The sequence below is a fragment of the Lissotriton vulgaris genome, chromosome 4_1, assembly GCF_964263255.1.
Source record: "Lissotriton vulgaris chromosome 4_1, aLisVul1.2, whole genome shotgun sequence".
Lineage (NCBI taxonomy): Eukaryota > Metazoa > Chordata > Amphibia > Caudata > Salamandridae > Lissotriton > Lissotriton vulgaris.
The window spans coordinates 1,209,224,297-1,209,247,416 of record NC_141691.1 but is presented as its reverse complement, the minus strand read 5'-3'; the positions used below and the strand labels follow the sequence as shown (position 1 = coordinate 1,209,247,416).

The 23,120-nt window shown below is 41.9% G+C and overlaps 1 protein-coding gene across 1 annotated transcript in view; it reads right to left on the bottom strand.

Annotated features, from left to right (window-relative positions):
• The window catches only part of LOC147723050 (uncharacterized), a 555,558-nt gene that overhangs the window by 187,797 nt on the left and 344,641 nt on the right, over positions 1 to 23,120 (bottom strand). The window contains exon 8 of the mRNA XM_086966920.1: positions 9,591 to 9,751. Coding sequence (XP_086823046.1) covers positions 9,591 to 9,751 — 161 coding nt within the window. The remainder of the gene's footprint in view (positions 1 to 9,590; positions 9,752 to 23,120) is intronic.

Sequence of the window (23,120 nt, the reverse complement as noted above, 5' to 3'; positions counted from 1 at the left end):
AAGGGGTAGCCTTTTAATCACACTTTTGTTTAAGGTCTTGCCCCTCGATTCCACCTACTTTGGTCCCAAGTTTCCCAGAATTTGTGTGTGTGTGTGTGAGGCTCACCTCTATTTTCTGCAGGGGCAAAATGTAAATAATCGATGCTAGTTCCCAGCTTCCCCACCCACCTCCTTCGCCCAACAAAGTCAAAGCAAAAGAGGGAAGGCGGGGAAAAAGGGGAGATAAAACAAGGAAAGGATGAAGAGGTAGAATCCACTGGATTGTCCGTAGGGTATCACCAAGGCACTTAATGAAAAAGACACAAAGGTAAGCACATTCCTTTATACTAGCAGGTTGCTGTATGTATATATGTATCAACTACAATGATATTATACCTGCTGAATGTAGTTCTATTCATAGGCAGAGAACATTTCACAATCAGAACGTAGGACACACTAAGTATCTAGAAAATAAATATACACTTATTTTATGTACACAGACTGCTGGAGTTTAACCACAAACAAGGTTGAAATATGAAGCATATCAACCTAATCAGTAATCACCTTTGGAGATCAATAGACACTTCGGAAAAAAAAATACCTATTTCTCCTGAACATGGGAAAAGAGAAAAAGCTAATTTCCCTTATCAGGAGAAAAATAAGAATAAAAACATGGCAAGAAGTGCAGGGTCAAACTATGAAAATAATGTGAACTAGAGGTGTTTCTGAGACTGTCACTTTCTTTATATTTCTTTTAGCAAGAAGAAACTTGACGCAACCAGGAGAGAACTGGAAACACACTCCTCAATAAACAAGGAGCACAGCCATTAGATACGTATAGGAGTGCAGTGGGAAAAGAAAAGCAAATTCCCCAAACAACGAAACAACAATTCTTTAGAAGTCTTTCTCCTCCTGTATTACAGAAATAGTCTGCTGGGAAACGAAGAATTAAGCTGCGCAGCAAAGAAAGAACCAAAGGAAATAATGTTGCCAGCTGGCAACGGAGCTTCGAGAATACTTGGAGCCCCGGTAGAGCATCCTATAACCTAGAAATAGTAACTCAAGGAGACTGAAGGGGAAATCCAAATTTTTCACCACCTTGGCGAGGGATCAAGGAGATGGCAGGTAAGTGATCCAAAAAGCAAAAGGAATGTACGAAGGCCTGGCAGGGTCCGTGATGGAACGCGAAGCACGTTTCCCTTGCGGACCCCTCCCTGTATACTGCTCCAGCGCCGCCTTCCCCAGCTGACAGGAGTTGGCGGATGGGGCTCTCCTCGGAGGTCGCGGCAGAGTTACGATCTCTGCTACGGGCAGCGCTGACTGAAAAGCCCGATACTGTGAAGGCGAAGAAACAAGTACTTTGGTACGGTCAAAAACTTTTCTTTATGCAAGATGTTGCTAAATCTATAGCAGAAAGGCGGAAGGATTTTCTTGCTCTTTGCCCATCCCTGTGAAACATGAGAGCATTGGTTTTCTTCACCCATGTTTTTTCAAAGTTTCCTACAAGGACAAAAAACCTACACTTTTGAATACCCTATACATCTTCTGAAGTTCATCCAAGATCACTCTAACGACTCCATGAAAGTTGCTGGTACGTCTACCTGTTAATTCTCCTATATAGTTTAATATAGTACTATTTCGAAATTAATCTTTGTTTGATTCCTGTCATCTTTTTCCTAATTGTATTGAACTCTCCTATAGTAAGGTTATTTTGTTTTTTCTCTTATATGATATTGTTCTACAGTTTTTTTGTGTCTAACTATTTATGTCTATTATTAATGCATAATACTTACCTTTCTCATTTCAGAGTTGACGGTAACAAGTCGCCGTCATGTTAATAACCTCCCTTTATTGTTCATGCCTGTTCGGCACTTCCAGTTCCCCAGATCTGTCATTCTTGTGATGGGCTATCACTACTGCCACCCCTTTTTCCACCACAGACAGGTACATTGTTCAGTTGCCATTTATATAGTATGCACTGTTGTTTTTGTTCATTTTTTTCACTCTTTTATCGCCCTGTTTTTATTTTATATTTTTTCCTACTACATTCTACTTTCCATGATTTTTGTCTTTTAATATTATTCTCTCTCTTTCCTTTCTTCCCTTGTTTTGTTTCATTACCATTGTTGATCAGTATTTGTATTTATGTTATTCATATATTATCATTCAGCATTATTACATGGAATGTCAAAGGTTTAAATAGTCTCATCAAATGACAGTAATTCTTTCCTACCTGGCTATGTATGAACCTGATTTAACTTTATTTCAGAAAACTTATCTTACAGAATTGGAAGCACGCAAGCTTAAATGGTCCTGGGTGGATACGGTTCTTGTTTCACCTACTCATAATGGGAAAAATAGCATTGTCTTTTTATGTAATAAACATCAATATTTCTGTAGCTTCTCTAGAAATTGATACTGAAGGAAGATGGATGGAAACCAAGCTTTTTGATAACAATTTTCCTATGACTCTATTTATTGTTTATGGCCCTACCCAAAATTATTTTATAGTTTGATCTAACACTGAGAAAAAATTATTTATTTTGGTGATTACAATTTTGGTTTTGGAGGGGATTGCAAACACATTATAGACCCATTTTTAGATGGACAATCCAAAGTAAAGTTCCTTCCTCATAAAGCACGCACACAATTGTGTTATTTTGTTTCACATAGATCCCTAGTAGATTCTTGGAGATAATGTATTTGTACTGCAAAAGACTATACCTTTTTCACTCCAGCCCATGGTTCCCTCACTGGAACAGATCATTTATTTTTTAGCAAGCACCTCTTTCAACATCTTCTTAAGGCTGAGATTGAACCAATCTTGATTTCAGAGCATGCCCCCGTTGTAGCCGACTTTGATTCATTTCTGTTCATAAATCACTTAACCAATGGAAATGGAAAAATACCTTTCTACCTGATACAAGTTTGTATTCACTTTTATTGCCTCCACCTTAGATTTTTTCTTTATTCATAATGGCCCAGCTATTTCCCCTTAATTACTATTGGACACTTTTCAAGCTACTACACAGGGTTTTAATATTGATTATGTCTCCAAGAAAACGAAGAGCTCCCTCACACGACATAATAAATTGTTTTTGACTATTAAAAAATTGGAACATCAATACTATTCTAAATCAAATGATATGCTTCATGGCCTGGTTGCACCAAAATGAAGATCATAATAAACTGAATAAACTCTTGGCCAATCATCTTAAACTAAGGAAAGATCGTACCAAAATAGGATCTGTGCAGACTAGTCTAGGTGCCTCCGTCTTTAAAGATGCTGATGTCCTTTTTTTTTTTAAAACCTTTATTGACATTTCAACCAAAGACAAGTATGGGCCTACAACCCCCGGGGCCGGCCGCTAAACAGTTAGAGTAACAAAAAGCAATTTTTAATCACATGCAGCACCTCGGGGAGCAGATTCTCCATGCTAGTACACTCTTGGCCACTGAACAGCACAATTAGGAAAACAGGACATAAAAGGTTTTCATTTTATAATATAGGATGGAAGGATCAGTTGCCGAACAATTTCCCAGCAGCGAAAAATGGCAGGCAGAATAGTAAACGTGTCAACAATAAACAGTAATCGATCAAGTCAGTGGCGCTGAAACAGGAGATTCAGGATGTGGAGGAATATCACGGTCAATTCGCGCCTGCAGTCACCCTGCCCTAAGACCCAGAGACACCACGAAAATTGAGGCACAGATGAAAAAGCAGTGATTGATACCAAAGGAAACCCACTGCACTGACCCAAGAAAAGAAAAAGACAAGGAAGGATAAGAGAAGAAAAAAAAAAAAAGAGGCCATAGAAACAAATTAAAAACGAAAAATCCCCTCCCCCAACCCCCCACCCTGCACCCCTGCAGATGACTTCGGCCCCCCCAGCAGTGTGCCTGTCACCCAAGAACCAAACCCGAATTATTGAAGAAACAGAGAAAAGGAGAAAGAAAGGAAACCCCACCTAATGGGGAAATGGAGGAGGGCAGTTGTCTATGCGCTCCCGGTCTCTCCCCCCGCCCTAACCAAGGGGGGCCCCCTAGGCCTACACGAATAAAGTTGTCCACTATACAAAAAGACCCAGGGGGGAACCACCAACCCTCCGCCCCGGAATCCGTCTGTTAGTGAGGCAGTCCCGTTACCAATGGATCCATCGTAAACAATTCAACCCGCAGTCTCAGCCTTGGCCCCGTCTAACAAAGTTACAGAATCCTTCGGATAAGAAAAGCCCCATCCCCGGAAAGACAAAGTTCACACAGAGGCAGCCGGAGCTTGAGTCAGCAAATGGGAGATGATTAGCAGAGCCCAACGCACACGGCTTGCACCAACGATGTCCCTCCCCGTCTCCGAAGCCAAGCATCGATTCATCCGCCATGTTGGGAGACCGACTGGGGAGGGGGTGCGACTCGTTCCGGTACAGATCAAAATGTGAGCCAACAGTGTCCAGGATGGGGGAAGCAGTGAAATGCTCCGATAAGTGTAAGACCGATGTTTCCGAGAACGTAGAAGAGTCACCAATCTCAGCACACACGATGAGTACCATTTCTTCGGGGGCAGGCACAGCTTCCAGCACCGGGTCCAAACGCGCCTGTAAGGCTTCCACCAGGGAGCAAGTCGGCTGCTGGGTCTCAGAGAGCAAGTCAGGGCTTGCTCCCGGTCCTATGATTCCATCTGTTGCCATCAGCCAATGATTGACCTGGGCCCTCACCATCTCGTGAGGCGCCGCAAGTTCCGCCATTACCATCCGCAAGGAAGGGCCACATTGAGTCTGTTCCGCCAGGTTCCATACGGCCGCAGGCATAACGATTCCCATGGAGAGGGGCCCTCTCCGGGGCAGGATATGCCGTGGCAGAAACAGGCCGTGAGGGACGGGCCAGCAGCGCGCAGAAAAGCGCGGCGGGACCCCTACCCCGGGGCACCAGCGGTGCTATTGCCGGGTCTCCGGGCCGGGCCCCCCGCAACGCAGCACCGCGCGCCACCTGTTGCCTCACCTCAGGTACAGCTCCAGGCAGCAGATGGTTGCAAAGTAGTCCAGAGAAATTTTTAAAAGTTCCAGGGACCGGACCCAACCACCCTTAGCAGTCCGTTGTTGTTCACTTTGGACCCGGGTAGACCTGCAATCGAGGCCCCGGCTTCCAGTCTGGGTTAGGCCTCAAAACATTTTCGATGTTACTTCACCCCAGAACATCAAAAAAATTCTGTGAGCACACCATCGGGGTGCCGACTAGTCCACCCACACGAATCCGGGGCAGGAGATCAGGATATTCGACAGGATAAGCGAGCGTAGGACGGGGGTCAGCAGAGCTGGGAGACTATGCGGCCATCTTGGTTGGTGTCGTAGCTCCTCCCCCAGATGCTGATGTCCTTAATGAATTTGTGATTTTTTATTAGACACTTTATACTGTTCCCTCACATTCCAATATTGATTCTTTTTTCAAACTAATTGACAAAGAGACTAACTGGCATCCATTTCTTTGGTCTGTAGCACAATAGCTCCCTCCATGAACTGGTTTCTATTCTCCAATTATTAAAGAGATGTAAAACGCCTGGACCCAATGTTTTTTCTGTTGAATTTTACTCTAATTTCTCTTCTACATCACTACCTCACATGCTTGCTCTATTTTCATCGATCTCCTCTCTTTAATCATCTAGAGGGACCTTCTTAGAAACTGCCATTTGTCTTATTCATAAAGAGGGGGAAACACCCTAATTTATGTAAAAAAATTACAGACCCATATTATTAGTTAATATCACTATAAAATGTTTGCTAAATTTTTTGTTTTAGGATTAGAAGCTTTTTTACCTCAGCTAATTGGCCCGGAATAAGGCAGCTTCATAAAAGGAAGACTCAGTTATGACAATGCAAGTCTATTTTTAAATATTAAGGGCCTTATTACTAGTACGGTTGTCCATAGGGCCTCCATACTTGCGGTGGCAGCCTGACCATTGCCACGCTGTGGGCCCACCCGCAGTATGATGAGTGGGGGGGTCGGACCACCACAGGAGCAATGCGTCCACCCGGGATCAAGGATGCAGCGATCAGGAGCAGGAATATGTTGACGGTACCGCTGTGGCACCACCACACATATTTTGAGTTTCCTGCCACCAGAGATAAGCCTAACAGCCCACCACTTTGAGACCGCTGCAGCATGGCCCACCCAACCAGGATTAATCTCCAAATCCAGCAGGCAGGCCCACTACGGCTTTGGCGGTCCTCCACCGGAGAGCGCAATATAATTTGGGGTGGTGACTTATTTATTGACGGATCTCCAATCTCCTTTCCCCATTTCCAACAGATATACTTATCCTAATTCCTTTCAATCTATATATTCTATTTTAATGTATTTATTTCTGAATATCTTCTTTATATTACCTGACCTTTCCAATGATTCTCATATGAATTTTTATTTACTTCAAATTTTATCTTCTAATTTTAAGGCTTCTCTTTCTTGTTAAGTATTTTAGTTTTTCTACACATCCCAGAACAATGTATTCCCTTCATTCTATGTGGGAAGCTGATTTAAGATGCTCATCTTCAATTTCCCTTTGGGATAATTTATGGATTAAAATCTATAAAACCTCAATAACAGCCTTTCTTACTCTGAATTTCATTTTTCTTTATAATAGATTACATTTTACTCTTCTCTCCCTAGCTAAACGTTCCACGTTTGCTGACCCTCCCTGTTGGTACTGTAATAACAGATGTCGTGAGCGGAAACATGTTTTTTTGTCCTGCTATTTTATTCTTTTGGCGTCTAATTAATGTTATTTTTCAAACACATATTCCATTAAGTATTGCTTCTCTTTTATTAGGCAGGTTGGCTGAAAATCGGCACTCAAAATTGTCAAATAATAAATGAATAGATCTCTTCATTGCTGTAACTTTTCAACAAATTACTACTAATTAGAAATACGCTTCTGATATGTCCAAAAAGGCCTTTTGGTATGCAGTATGTCATCATTATCTTCTACATAGAGCATACCCTGACTTTTCTCTTATGTTTATTAATAGAGAAACATATGGCTACCCCATACATCATTTCTATCTCATGCTATTACACCCTCTACGACTAAACAGATTTTCAGAGCTGAGACTTTCAAACCTCCTTGAATGTTTTAACTCTCAATTATACTTTTTGATACTTATTCATTATTATATATTTTATGTTTACACTCATTTTCACATACTCATAAATAAGTTGTATTGTAATTTTTGCTGACCACCTTTGGCTTATGTACATAATATTGTACCCATAACATTTTACCCTTTTTACCTCCCTCATCATATCTCACCTTTTACAAATAAAACCCTTACAAAATAAGCATGTAGCATTTAGTATTTCATATGAGATGTATTATTTTTTAACCCATTATTACGATGCTTTGAATATTCACTGTATATTTAATTATTTAACATTTTACATTCTTAGTTCCACTTCTAATGTTAAGATATCACTGTTCTTGATTATGAATAATACAGTGAATGGTGTTTCTTACTTTATCCTAATACAACTTCTAAACTTCAATACACCAAGATTTTAACTGCTAATCTCCGCGTGCAACTCCAAGTAAAAAAGTGTGGGAATCAGTGCAGAAATATTGAATACTGCATGTTATTCTTAATTATCTTTGTTATCTTTCTGCCACGGTACTACCAGGATTCCCTATATGGGGGATGCACATATTAGTTGTTTTTAATGTATATTGAATTAACAAACAACAGTTTTTCTGCTCCTCTTTAAATTAATCAAATAGCGACACCATGTGACAGCTGTCATTAGTGCAAGTTTTGACGATTAAGTGCAGAGCACCGGAAACCATTGGCTCAAATTTAGCAGTGATTTGTCCTCCTATTACAGTAATGCCTATGCATGAACTCCACTCCAGCCATTTAGTGTTGTATATTCAGCACTCCGCCAGAAAGCACTTGGGGAAGGGACACAGGCCATGTTTGGCCTGCCCAATTTTAACATTGGGCATTTCCCATGTGGGATGGAGCCTTTGGAAGCAGGTTTCTAGGGCAGGGGGCAGCTGCTGGGGCCTCTTTTACTTGCTCCATGTCTGTCAGGTTATTACAATAGGTACCAGGGGGCTTCAGGAGAGAGACGAAAAGAGAGAGAAGGAAGACCGAACGTTATAGAGATAAGAAAACCAGAGTTGTGGAGCCGGACTAGTTTGAACATTTTTGCCAGAGCTACTTAGGGTTCCCAGTACGACCCGACACAGGGGAATGCAGGCATGAACTGCACCTCTCAATAGGCTAGGTTCACAGATTCATATCAAATGAAGACTTGGGTGACCCTGCGCAAACACTGAGGGACCGATTCCGATCTGGGTCCGAAAGCTCTCCGACCGAGCCGGCTCTGGAGTGTTTACCGACTGAGCTGGACTCCTGCTGTCCGACAGAGCGAGTACGATGCGGCCGCATGCTGCCGGGCTTGGTACGGTCGGATTCCAATTGAAGTCAATGGGAGTCTGTCGTACGACGCATACATGAGCTCCCACTGACTGAATGGGTACCGAATCTCAAAAGGGCGCCCCCTGCAGTGGGTACGCGTTGGTGCCCTCTGCGCACCGTACATGCCTGTGTAGGGGAGACCCTTGGGTCTCCCCCTGTGTCTGAGTCGTAAGCCTACGGGTGACGGGGGCCCTGTACACCCCCCGCAAGCCAGCCTCCCGGACGTTTTGCGAGCCGGAATCTTCAGCTCGATCCAGCTGTCCGACGCGTACAACGTACTCGCTCAGCCGTAAAACGTCTCCATTGCGCGATGCGAATCGTGTCTGTAAGAGTTGGTCGGAGCAATTCGGATCCACACGCGTACAGTTGTATCGTACTTGCTCGCTCGCACAGGTGTCCGAGTCGGTCTGGAAACAAGCATCTGGCTACTACCTTTTTCCGGACGGACGCGTTCAGGGACCTTCCGACCGAGATCGGAATTGACCCCTGAGTGTTTATGACTGTGCATAGTGTCAGAATCTGTACATGGCCACACTGTGACCTACGGGAGGTTCTATGAAGGCCACAGGAAGTTGAGTATAGCATGTAACTTCATCACTCAATGGGGCTCATAAGCTTACCCTGCGCACCTTTTACATAATTTCTGTTTACAGCACAGATCACTGAAAAATGCACATCTTAACTGCAAAAAATGTGACAACATTTTGTATGAGCTTCAGGTTTATTTTCTCTATTCGCCCTCCCCCTCCCCACTATTTAATTACTTTGTGTTACTGTAATGCATTGCCACTTTTCTCTTAATAAGCTTATTTTGTTAAACATTCGTTATCCAAGTGGGCTGGATGTAATATAATGACTTTTATCTTATTTATTAATTATCATTCTTTTGTCTTCTTGTTCCTCTTAAACCTCAGCGGAGTCTGCTTTTTTTGGGAGGGCGGGGTGTAAAAAGAAATGAAGCTGGCAGCATGAAAAATAACATTTTGCTGTAGAATAATGCTTTCATGCTTTATGTTTGAAAAACAGATAACAATTTTCCTAGAACCCTCATTGCCGCCTCTTTAGGTAAATGGATAAGTCCCTTGCCACGAGTCACATGGCATGTTATTCCTTACATTTGGAAAATTTCAAACAGCGCGCCTGGCCTACCTTCACAAACTGCTCGCAGGATTCAGAGACTGACGTCAGGGCTTTGAGCTGCTCCAATGACGCACCTCCTCTGTACGTGACGTTCCTCGTATAACAGCCAGCATTTTCACACGGAGAAACACGCTCTCGCTCCTCTGCGTCATGGCCCACTATTGTTACACCTGCCCACGGGGAAAACAAAAAAACACATCAAGTTGTTGGTTCTCTGCAGTGGCTGTCAGTTAAAACGATGATGTATCCTCTTTCGAGACGTTGATAAAAGTGAAGCTCAGGGCCCAGAACAGTAACCAAGAATGTCAGCGGCGGTAAGCGAAACATGAAATGTCCACCGCCTACCCACTGGCGTTATACATAAATGTTGCTGTGAAGCATAACATTCAATTGGATTATGATACGAAAAAATGAGAGGGAATGCTTGAATAGAAATATATGGGAAAATACTTTGATCACTCCATATCATATCCAGCGAAGAGAAATCTCTATGAGCAAATTATTGATATCTATACTATTTGCAAGAACATGCAGTTACCTTGCCCACCTATCTCAGAGACACAAAAGACTTTTTGAGGAATCTGAGTGCTATACATTGGTCCAGGGAGTATATGCTATTGACACTACACATCACCTCTCTTTATACTAGTATACGACACGGTGATGGATTAAATGCTGTGAATCATTTTCTGAAAAGCAGGTGTATTTCCACGTACCGGCACAACATTATGTTATTGAGAATGATACACTGGTGTCTGCATAACAACATGTTTATGCTTGATGGGAAGATCTATAGACAGAAACAGGGTGTGGCCATGGGCGCATGCTTCTCCCCAGCTATGCGTGTTTGCACATAGGATGGTGGGAGGAGCTTGTCCTCAGGGTGGAACACAAAGCACTATATGACAGACACAAATAGTTCACATGTGGAGGTATATTGACAGTATTTTCGTCATTTGGAAGGGAACATCAGACCAAGCCTTTAATTTTGTGGACGCCAGCACCTCCAATAATCTGAATTTGCAGTTCACGGCTCATATAGATTAGTTTGCAGTCAATTTTTTAGACATCACAGTATATGTTCTAGATGGAGCCCTAGAGACATGGCTTTTTAGAAAACCGATGGCAGGGAATACATTACTGCACGCCACTAGCTTCCACCCCCATCATACCATTTCCAGCTTACCCTATGGGGAGTTTTTACGAATTCACAGAGCTTGCAGCCCCAGTGAGTCTTTGGCAGTAGCACAAGAGGCGGCAAGGAGTAGATTTTTGCAAAGAGGGTATAAAGCTAACAAACTTGATATGGCCCTTAAAAAAGCTAACGTAAAAGACAGACAATCATTATTGCAAACTAATCCTGTTATATCCACCATTGCCACCCCGTCCCAGACAGCATAGGGGACCGCGAGGGCCACGATCGGCGCAATACTGTCACTTGCAGGTTTATTTCAACATACAGCAGGCAAGCGAATACGATCAAGGGCATAATCAATGCACAGTGGCCTATAGTACTTACTGATGCGGCTCTCTCGCAGATTCTACCTATCAAACCAAACTTCGCGTACAGGAAAGCACGCTCCATGCGCAGTGACCTGGTCAAGACTAGTCCTGAATTGGACAAGAAAATGGGGTCATTATCTCCAAAAATTGGTTTTTATAAGTGCAGCACATGCCGTGCGTGCAAATTTGGAATCAATGTAAAATCCTATACCACCGCATTCTCAGTTGTTCCAGTTAATTTGAAGGGTCATTACACATGTCGCACAGATCACGCTGTGTATATTCTGCAGTGTATCTGTGGACTCCGCTATGTAAGCAGCACTAAGCTGCAGGCGTATGTGCGTATCTTGCAGCATTTACGTGCTACGGTGAATTCAGATCCCTCGTATCCAGTGGCCCGGCACATAAAATTGGAACACGGAAATAACCTCAATGTGCTCCAATATTATGTCATTGACAGTATCCCAGCCAACAAAAGAGGGGGGAACCGTGAAAAACAACTCAGGCAGCTAGAGGCCAAGCATATAGTAGATCTTAACACCAAGGCACCTAAAGGGTTAAATATATGCAAAGATTTACATCATTATTTGTAACACCCCTTTAACCATTACTACATCAGGTTCTACATCTCTATGTTGTCCATCATGAACCATCAGAGATACTCTTTTTATAACTACAACTTTCAAGTGGATAGACATTCCCTTTATACTGAAGACTGTTTAACTGATATGTGCCCATACTGTTAATTTCATTGCTATTTTGGGTTCACCTAAGAGTTGTAGCATGTTTGTTTTCCGAGTCAGTTACTTTGGTAACTTTTTGTAATTTTCGTAATTTCAGTATGTTTATGATCAGCGTTCCTCCATTTATACTGAAAATGTAGTATTGGAGGTCCACGTGAACAAAGTCGGCTGCTTTCTCTCAATGGTTGCTTTTTTAATTTTATTCACTGCACTTTTTTATGCACTTTGATTGCAATTGTTTTGGCATAGGTGTATAGTCTACTTGAAAGTGTTAAGGCAACATTTCAACACTATGTGGGTACACTGTTGAAGCTCCCTTTTTCTAGATAGATAGTATCCACAATAGCAATCTAGTATAGCAGTATCAGGATTGGGCCAATGGTTATTTTAGTGAACGGGAAAGCTTCTCTTATTATTTTTCCTGCTATAGGTTTTTGATCGGCCATTGCCCCGAATGTTCAAAAATAGAAGGCGCTTTTTTATATTTGAGCAGCGATAACTTTTTGCTGCATTTGAGCTATTATCAGATTTGTGCCAATATGTTCTAAAAGTTGGTAGAACCTTATTGCATTTGTGCAGTTATAAGCATACTAAGGGCATCTTAACAAGAACATTCATCAGTACATTAATAGCAAAAACAATAGGAATACATAACATTTTACGTATGCCATACTGTTCACTCATCAAGGGAAATCAAATAGCAACAACTAAGACTGGTTATCTGAAGCCAGAACAGATGTCTAAGCCCAACAGCTGTCAATGATTAATTCCTGACTGCGATCTAAATTGCATAGTACGTTTAGTTATGTAAGGAATTGTGGATTACTCTTTGTATATATTATTATATATATTGTATTTGTACTGGAAAGTTTTATAGATTTGTCCATCAATTGGGAGATATTATATGTTGACAGTATGCATTTTGAGCAATGTTTGTATTCAATAATGTGAGCCTTTTTTCAGTAGTTTTTCCTACATAGTATTTTTTCACTTTCTATTGCATTGGTAGTCATTACACCACATGGTCATTGCACTGCTTTATTTAAACGTCACAACCATGCAACGCTGTTATGTGAGCAAGGCCCCTCCGTTGGCCAAAACGCGTCATTTGTCTGGCACTCTGCACTGTATATATGGCGAAATAAATACGTCACTGCGGCCGGCAGTAGCAGAAACAATTCAAGGAGTCCGTCTCTCTTTTTGGTGACAAAACGCACCTCAGTGGTAACTGTATATATATATATATATATATATATATTGCACACTCCTCCGAATTCACGAAAGTAATGGGCGCACACGCGCTGCCTTTCCACATTTAATTTATTAAATTATTCCAGCATGGAAACAAACAAAACGATCAACGCGTTTCAGTGCTCTGAAACGCGTTGATCGTTTTGTTTGTTTCCATGCTGGAATAATTTAATAAATTAAATGTGGAAGGGCAGCGCGTGTGCGCCCATTACTTTCGTGAATTCGGAGGAGTGTGCAATATTGAACGGCGAGGTTCCGCCGTAGGGAAACGCACCCACATTGAGCGCTCGCAGTGGCTGGGAAAACAGGAACCGGCGTGTGGAGATATATATATATATATATATAGGTCGCCAGTAGGTAGTTATAGTTAGGATTTTTTTCAGTGCAAAATCTCAAAATTCTATTGTGAATAACTTTGGCGCCGGTTGACGAATCTGCCTGAAAATTACCTCAAATTTGCATCGCAGAGCTCCGGTCCGTCCTTGAAAGTTTGGGGGGGATTCGTCAAGCGGGGGTCGAGATAAAAGGGGGGTCCCAAAATGTGTTTTCCCCATAGGGCGGTCGACCTCACTTTTAGCCCAAACGGCTGAATGGATTTCCACCAAACTTGGCAAAATTGTAGGGACTGGTAGCCCAATGTGCCTTTGCTATGTCTCAAGATATGTGCTCCAGTGGATTTTGAGTAATTTAGGTTAAAAAAATATATATATCTATGGCCGCGCCCCGGGACGCGCACCGGGGAGCACACCGGGCGCGCGACACGACTTGCGCACGGAAAGCTGATTAGATCTCGGGTGTCTGTAAACATTCGAAACAGTCCGGAGCGGCCGCCATCTTGTGTCTCAGTAGGATTGAGACACAAGAGGTGGCAAAAACAAAGGGGGAAATGACCAAAAGGGGGCAGGGTAGACCCCCCCTGACCCCCTAGGTTTGATGTGGGGGCCATAATAGGGCCCCGCGGGGCAAAAAAATATTTTTAGGGGGGATTTTCGCGGGGGAGCGCCCGTTATGCGCACTGGCGAGCGCACCGGGGAGCGTACCATGGGGAAAAAAAGAAAGACAGTTTTTTAAAAATGTAGCATTTTTATATAAATTGGAGGTAGTTCTGAAAAGAACTGTTTTTTTATTCTTTTTGTTGTTTTATATTTTTTTTATTGTTTTTTTCGAACTTTTTTTGGGGGGATTTTCTTAACAATTTTATATTTTTTTGTAGTTTTTCTGGGGTCAAACAAAACACAGGGAATTGCAAACAGCTCAACTCGAGCAAAAGAAATAGAAAAAAATTAAAGTTGCTTGCTGCAGTGATGGTTGTCTGCAGCTCGATTGAGTAAAGGGATGCTCTGCTCACCATATGATATTGTTTTGTTGCAATATATGCAAACAAATTTAAATTTTGCAAACTTGGTTTGGACATTAGGGACCATCTCCCTAGCCTCTGCACCCGATGGAGTGGGTTGATTGGAGGTGCTTGAAGAAGAAGGATGGGGAGGGTTCTTGGTCAGTTCCCTGACCTCTGCTCTCGAATTATTGTTCGGGTGCTTCCTCTGCATATGCCTAATCATAGTGTGGTTCCCAAAAGAATATTTTTTGTTTGGGTTCCCTCTTGACAGTTCTTGGTGACAGATGAGGCAAGTCACCTTAGCTGCATTCACTTTTTTGGCACCCCTTGGCATCTTGAAAAACTGCCAAATAAAATGTTCCTTGGGTCTGTATGGGGGATTGTCCTCAGCCAGATATTGCCTCTCCTCCTGCTCCTCTTCGTCCTCCTCTTCTTCATAACCACCAATGTGGTCTTGTGGTGGTCCTTGTGGTGGTGGTGGAGGTGGTGGTGGTGCAGATGCACCTGCAGCTGCTACTAGTGAAGCCATTTCTCACAGAATGAATGCAGGTCTTCTTCACTCAAACAACAAAGTGAAAATGAGGAAAAAAGGTGGGGTGTTTCAGCATTTGGAAAACAAAACTGTTGTGAACCAATCAAAAGTGTTAATTTCAGGTCTCATGACCTGGGCTTTCTCATTATTTGGAAACTAAAAGTGTTCTGAAACAATCAAAAGTGTTATTTTCAGGTCACATGACCCGACGCGCTTACGCTACGCGCCCCGGTGCGTGCCCCGGGGCGCACCCCGGGGCGCGCCCATAGTCGCGCCCCAGGGCGCGCCCGGCGGCGCTTACGTTGCGCGATCGTATGCGCTCGGGTGCTTCACGCGGCTACGCGATACGTCATGATGTTGTTTTCGTTCGTGGGAATAGTGCTAACGGGACGCTCACCGGTACGCGCCCCGGGGCGCGCCGAAGCACTGCGCTTACCGGTGAGCGCATCGGCACGCGCCCCGGGAGTGCTCCGGGGCAAAAAAAAAAAATACATTACATTATACAGGATCACTGAAATAATATCGAGGGACAAAATATCGACTTGCAAAAATATTGTTGACAAAATATCGACAGACAGAATATCGAGTTTGTATCTACAAACAGGTAAGTACAAAAATATCGAGTACAAAATATCGTTTACAAAAATATAGTTTTAAAAAAAAACGACTTTATTAAAAACAGTGTTAAATTAAATTAATATTAAAATGTAATTACTAAAATATACTTAAAAATACTTAAATTAACTTATAATAATTAAATAATAAATGAAATTAATAAAAATAAATTTTTACAATCATATTTGTTGAAACATATATATATAGTAACATACTATAATTAAATAAGATACTATTATATTACTGTACGATAGCAGTGTAAAAAATACTATTCCCACTCCAAAGAGTGCAAGCGTAGGGAAAGCATTGGATAGCGTAGGGGTTAAAATTACTATTCTCACTCCAGTGGGTGCAACAGTAGGGAAAGCGTTGGATAGCGTAGGGGTTAAAATTACTATTCCCACTCCAGTGAGTGCAACAGTAGGGAAAGGGTTGGATAGCGTAGGGGTTTAAATTACTATTCTCACTCCAGTGGGTGCAACAGTAGGGAAAGCGTTGGATAGCGTAGGGGTTAAAATTACTATTCCCACTCCAAAGAGTGCAACAGTAGGGAAAGCGTTGGATAGCGTAGGGGTAAAAATTACTATTCCCACTCCAGTGGGTGCAACAGTAGGGAAAGCGTTGGATAGCGTAGGGGTTAAAATTACTATTCCCACTCCAGTGGGTGCAACAGTGGGGAAAGCGTTGGATAGCGTAGGGGTTAAAATTACTATTCCCACTCCAAAGAGTGCAACAGTAGAGAAAGCGTTGGATAGCGTAGGGGTAAAAATTACTATTCCCACTCCAGTGGGTGCAACAGTAGGGAAAGCGTTGGATAGCATAGGGGTTAAAATTACTATTTCCACTCCAAAGAGTGCAACAGGAGGGAAAGCGTTGAATAGCGTAGGGGTTAAAATGACTATTCCCACTCCAGTGGGTGCAACAGTAGGAAAAGTGTTGGATAGCGTAGGGGTTAAAATTACTATTCCCACTCCAGTGGGTGCAACAGTAGGGAAAACGTTGGATAGCGTAGGGGTTAAAATTACTATTCCCACTCCAGAGAATACAACATTAGGGAAAGTAAATACTTCATAAATAATTAAAAAATGTATAAATGAATATCTATTAATAATTAATTAAAAATAAATAACATTTGTATACAATATAATTAATATATTAAAATTACTAATTAACAATAATTATTTAAATTGATCACCTATTAATACTAATTAATAAAAATATTTACAATTAATTATTTAATAATGAAAAAGTATTTAACAATTATTTGAAATTAAATAAATATAAATAAATGTAATTAATTAATTAATTATAATTTAATCACTTCCCACCCAATTCCCCTATAAACTCACAACCCGCTACAAAAATAATTTTGTAAAATTTACATAATTACCAATTAATCAATTAATTAAAATTATTTACCAATTAAAATGTAATTAATTAACTATTATAAATTAATTAACAATTAATTTAAATTTACTATCAATAAATAAATTTAAATATTTAATTAATTATAATTAAAATACTTCCCACCCTATTCCCCTATAAACCCACAACCCGCTACAGATTTAAATTACACAATAATTATAAAAACAAAAATCATTAATAAAAATTAATTATAACATAAATACACACTTTTCACACATATTATACCATAAACATACACTATAAAAAATTAGATATTATTAAAAAATCGATATTTTTTACTATCTATATTATATACTTCGATATTTTAACTTTCTATATTTTTAACAGTCGATATTATATCACTTACCTTAAAAACGATATTTTGGTCATCTATATTCTGTCCTGTCGATATTTTGTCCAGTCTATATTTAAAACTCGATAATATGTCCAGTCGATATTTTGGAGTCGATATTATGTCTGTGCACCAATTATACAATATAAAATTCGTTATAAAAAATATTACATTTTATACCTATAGGGATTTGCTATTAAAAAACCTTTGAAATTTACTGAACAAAAACAGAGGTTTCACACCAGTTATAGTTAGGAATTAGCATTTAAAAAACCTATTAAATTCACTGAAAAAACCATAGGTTTCACACCAGTTATAGTTAGCTGGAAATGTTACTGACATAAAACCACTGAAATTCCCACGTTATAGTTAGTTGGACTCACTATAACTTGCGCGCCTGCAATGCACTGCTGATGACGTCACATATTACATCACTCATGACATGGTCAGTGACATCACTCATGACATCACTGATGACACCAGCTACTGGGCAGCGTGCACTGTTACCGTCGCCCCCGTGAATTATTGAACTGCAACTTCGGGGCTGGAGCGGTAAGGGGACACAAGGAGGTCTTTGGCTCTCACCACAAACAAGACCTGGGGTGCCACTCATGCCACCCTGCATCCCGCCTCACCACTTGGGTGTCATTCCAGCGCACTACCCACCTGGAGGCTAACTGGTGCATTCTGGGAGTTGCAGTTCCTGAAGATGCCCGGAACTGCAACAGGTGGGCCTTTAACATCGGAGGCGGGACCAAAGTCACACGGCTACTAAAGGCAGCAGGACACCATTGGGGCGTGAGTGGAAGTTTCCCCGGGACTCTTGTGGCGCTGAAGAAGGCTAAATATTGCCGAAATGCATTCGCCTTGCTGGTGTGAATAAAGGCTTCCACACTGTCCCCTGTTGTGGCTTCTACTCTTTTCAAGGTGAAGGAGGTTCTTTCGATATTGTCTGCGTTCTTGCCAGAGATGCAGTTTGGAAGCCCCCGCTCCATTAAAGATGGCCCGGACTTCTCTGTCTTTGCTTCGGCATTTCTTCGTCACCAAGGGATTGGTTCGACCCGGGCCCGCCAAGAGGTGCACTAAAGATTGAAACGGTTGCGAGGATATTCTCCCTGCTACTGGGCAGCGTGCACTGTCACCGCCGCCCCCGCGAATAATTGAACTGCAACTTCGGGGCTGGAGGGGTAAGGGGACACAAGGAGGTCTGGCTCTCACCACAAACAAGACCTGGGGTGCCACTCATGCCACCCTGCATCCTGCCTCACCACTTGGGTGTCATTCCAGCGCACTACCTACCTGGAGGCTAACTGGTGCATTCTGGGAGTTGCAGTTCCTGAAGATGCCCGGAACTGCAACAGGTGGGCCTTTAACATCGGAGGCGGGGCCAAAGTCAAACGGTCCTAAAGGCAGCAGGACACCATTGGGGCGTGAATGGAAGTTTCCCCGGGACTCTTGTGGCGCTGAAGAAGGCTAAATATTGCCGAAATGCATTCGCCTTGCTGGTGTGAATAAAGGCTTCCACACTGCCCCCTGTTGTGGCTTCTACTCTTTTCAAGGTGAATATATATATATCCAAAAGGCAGCAGTCATGGAACCCCTGCAGCTGCCAGCGGCGGGCCTCAGACGGGATAACGAGTCCCCAACAAATCCAGCGCTTTGCCTCTGCAAGTAAAAGAAAGAACTGTCCGGGCCACCAAGTTCAAGAAAGCGTGTACTTATTAAATAGCTTCACTCGACGCGTTTCGAAGGGCAAGCCTTCTTTCTCACGAGTGCGAGTGCAATGTTAAAGTTTCTTTAAATACAAGTCCCATGGTATTGGCATCATACACATATACATGGAAAACAGACTCGCTGAAGTATACATTTAAGGAGCTACATGATAAGTGCCTGGCAATGCAGCAAGGAAATTCATTCATTCCCAAATCAATAAATAAATGCACAAAATTTAGCAGTGATTGGTTGAAGAGTTCAAAATGCATTTCTCAAATACAACTGGCAAAAGGTTTGCTTGTTACAATATGAATTGCATACTTCTGTTGTCCGCCACTGTTGTTCAATAAAGCATGAGACATTCAAATCAAGAAAAGTAACCTTTCTTTTACTTGCAGAGGCGAAGCGCTGGATTTGTTGGGGACTCGCTATCCTGTCTGGGCCCGCCGCTGGTAGCGGCAGGGGTCCTAATCGACTGCTGCGTTTTGGATTTGCATTTCACAAGGACCCTCGCCCGCCCCCTCTCTTCGACACTGATGCTATGTGCTGATACAATCTTCGGAAGACTGGCATTTGAATCGGAACGCACAGATACTGGGAATACAATTTGTGGAGTTTGGTGACGAGCTGCTTTCATTGCGATCACCGGTCATCTTTACCACGCTACATTCGGTGAGTTAGTACGTCACAATCTTTGTGATTCAGCCAGATCTAAGACTGTGTTTATTAGTAGAGGGGCAAGCGGAAGATTAGCAAGCCACGATTATCAGTACGTGGCAGCGATCGAGTTCAGAATAACGTGCGGACACATACTGTCAGTGTCCGATCACTTTGACCTGCATTTTCTCAAAAATGGCTTCAAACAGGAATACTAAACCGAATGAAGCGGCGAATAAAATGTTTTCAGGACAAAGCTCTGGGGCGCCTGCTTACAATACCAGACAATTGACAGTTACCGGAGGGGCCCCAAACTATGGAATAAACTTTGGAAACTTTTAAAAAACGGAACAGAAAAAATGGTGGGAGGCAACAACACTTTAAAAATACATTGAAGCCATCCGAGTACCACGGGGCTTACGTATTTACACAACTCCCACCTTCAATTAACCCGACCATGACCTTGTTGAAGAGTGGCCAACAACAGTCCTGACTGCTCTCTTATAATGCTTAAACTGCTGGTCAAATATGCTTCCAAAGAATGTGACAAGCTAACACTGGAAATTGATGAAACTACAGTGAAACTTAAAGCACTTTATGACGATATTGGGCAATTCGACACTGAGATGGCTAAAATGGAGGCTAAACTCGAAAAAATAGAGAAAGACATTCGCAAGAAGAAAGAAAAGAAATTTACAAGAGACTGAGTTGATTTCGAACGCGGTCAGGTACTGACATTTGCAAAGAAGTATGACCACTTGCGTAATACATCAAAGGTGCCCACTACTAAAACCACAACAGTAGTCAGCACTGAAACAGAACTGGACCAACCCACAACGAGTATGCAGCAGGATAATGCATACGAAACATCTAGTAACGCTCAACAACCAAAGAGCCCAGGCTTACTCAGCCAAAAAGAACACATTTTAATAGAATTCGCATTGGGAGCGCAAGGAAGACTAGCTGCCCAGAGCAAAGTCAATGCCGGAGGACCAAGAGGACGAGGTCGAGGCGGCAGAGGAGCAGGGAAACCAAATGCGACCAACATAAGCGACATATCGAGCCCTGTGGGATCCAGGACAAGGGGCCAGAAGAGAGGAAAATGTAGGACTCTAAAACAGTTATCAACTTTTTTAGACCGAGAACTCAATCAAGCTGAAACTGAGGCATTGTCCCTTGGGCTGTCCTTCTGCCCATCCTCCTCGTTTGATTATACCCAAAGCAGAATTGATTTGTTCTACTTCACGCGTAAACTACGCCTACGCAAATGGTTTGCAACCACGGTCAACACAGATACAAGTGAAGTTGCTAGAGAACCAAGCAACATTGCAGTAAAAGATGCTGAAATGTTGCATCTGCTACATGACCTAGGTGGCAACCCGAACATTATTGACAATCCTATTTTAAATTTGATTAACGAAAACATTAGACTTGACTTCCCAATGTGGTTTTAAACCTAAATCTGTTTTCCTCCCTCAGATCACCAAGGAAGCCATCGTAATTTTTGAAAAGGGCATAATTAAAGAATTTGATAACATTTTGAAAAAACCCAAATGTGCTAGAGCTAACCTCACTAAAATACAATTTGATGCTATTAAAAAACTGAGCAATGACAATAGTATTATCATAAAGAAGTCAGACAAAGGGGGGAACATAGTAGTTCTACCCCGTGAGATGTACATTGATGAGGGCCTTTCCCAGCTGAGTGATATCAGTAAATATGAGAAAAGCAATTGACAGACATACAATGCCAGCACGGCCAAGTATCAAGATCAACTCTCAGAGTGGAAAGACAGGGGGTTGATTGAAATAGATGAATTTAACTTCCTTAAATTCAGGCATCCTAAAATACCAGCTCTTTATCTACTCCCTAAAATGCACAAGAGTATGACTCAACCACCTGGGAGGCCAATAGTCTCTTCATGGGGTAGTTGCTGGGAAAACACGTCACGGTATGTGGATTTTTTCTTGCAACCGTTGGTGCAAGAATTACCTTCCTATCTCAAAGACTCCGGAGATTTTATAAGCAAAATTGAAGGCGTGGGATGGAAACCTGAGTGGCTACTCATGACACTTGATGTCAATAGCCTCTACACCTGCATTCCTCACCAACTAGGGATTGAGGCTTGCAGACATTTCTTAAGAATTCTACCCTGATTCGATGACTCCCGCTTTTCCAATGATTTTAAAATGTTTTATGTGAGATGTTTTGTTATTTTAAACAATGATTGCACATTTACTGAGTCACATGTTATATAATTTTTTTTCACTTTTACAGATCTTGGGAAGTCTCAATAGGAGAGTTCATGCACACGGTTCCGGCAGCAGCACACTAGAAGCACGTATGACAGTTGACGTGATTGTGAGTTAATTTAGCACCAGTTCTCAGGGCGAATGTGGTAGCATGGCTACTGCTAGATTCTGTCACCTTGTGTCCACTGGGGCTGGACCTGACTGAATGGTGCTTTGCCCACTTGGGCTTGGACAATGCGATATGTTTTTAATTTGAACAGCATTTCCTGCCATGACTTGCACTCACAGAGCATTTTACTTATTGGCGCTACCTGTGATGATTTATTCCCCTCGGATAGCTTTAACCTGTTAGCACGCAACTTTGCATAGGTATTACCTAGAGGCAGCAAACAGGTCGCCGTTGTGCACCATATGTGGTATTGCGTTTGCCCACTGGTGCTCTATGTGGACCAAATGGTTTGTCCGCTCAAATATATTTTTGGTTACTTTTCTTTATTTGAATGTCTCATGCTTTATTGAACAACAGTGGCAGACAGCAGAAGTATGCAATTCATATTGTAACAAGCAAACCTTTTGCCCGTTGTATTTGAGAAATGCATTTTGAACTCTTCAAGCAATCACTGCTAAATTTTGTGAATTTATTTATTGATTTGGGAATTAATGAATTTCCGTGCTGCATTGCCGGGCACTTACCATGTATCTCCTTAAATGTATACTTCAGCAAGTCTGTTTTCCATGTCTATGTGTATGACTCCAATACGATGTGAGTTATATTTAAAGAAACTTCAACATTGCACTCGCACTCCTGAGAAAGACGGCTTGCCCTTCGAAATGCGTTGAGTGAAGCTATTTAATAAATACACGCTTTCTTGAACTTGGTGGCCCGGACAATCCTTTCTTTTACTTGCAGAGGCGAAGCGCTGGATATATATATATATATATCACTGAAAAAACCATAGGTTATAGACCATATATAGTTAGGGATTAGCATTTAAAAAACCTTATTTTATTTGCACAAAACCATTGAAATTCCATATATAGTTAGTTGCACTAACTATATATCGCGGACCCGCAATCCACTGCTAATGATGTCACATATTACATCATTCATGACATGGTCAGTGACATCACTGATGACATCACTGATGACATCTCAAATGACATCACTGATGACATC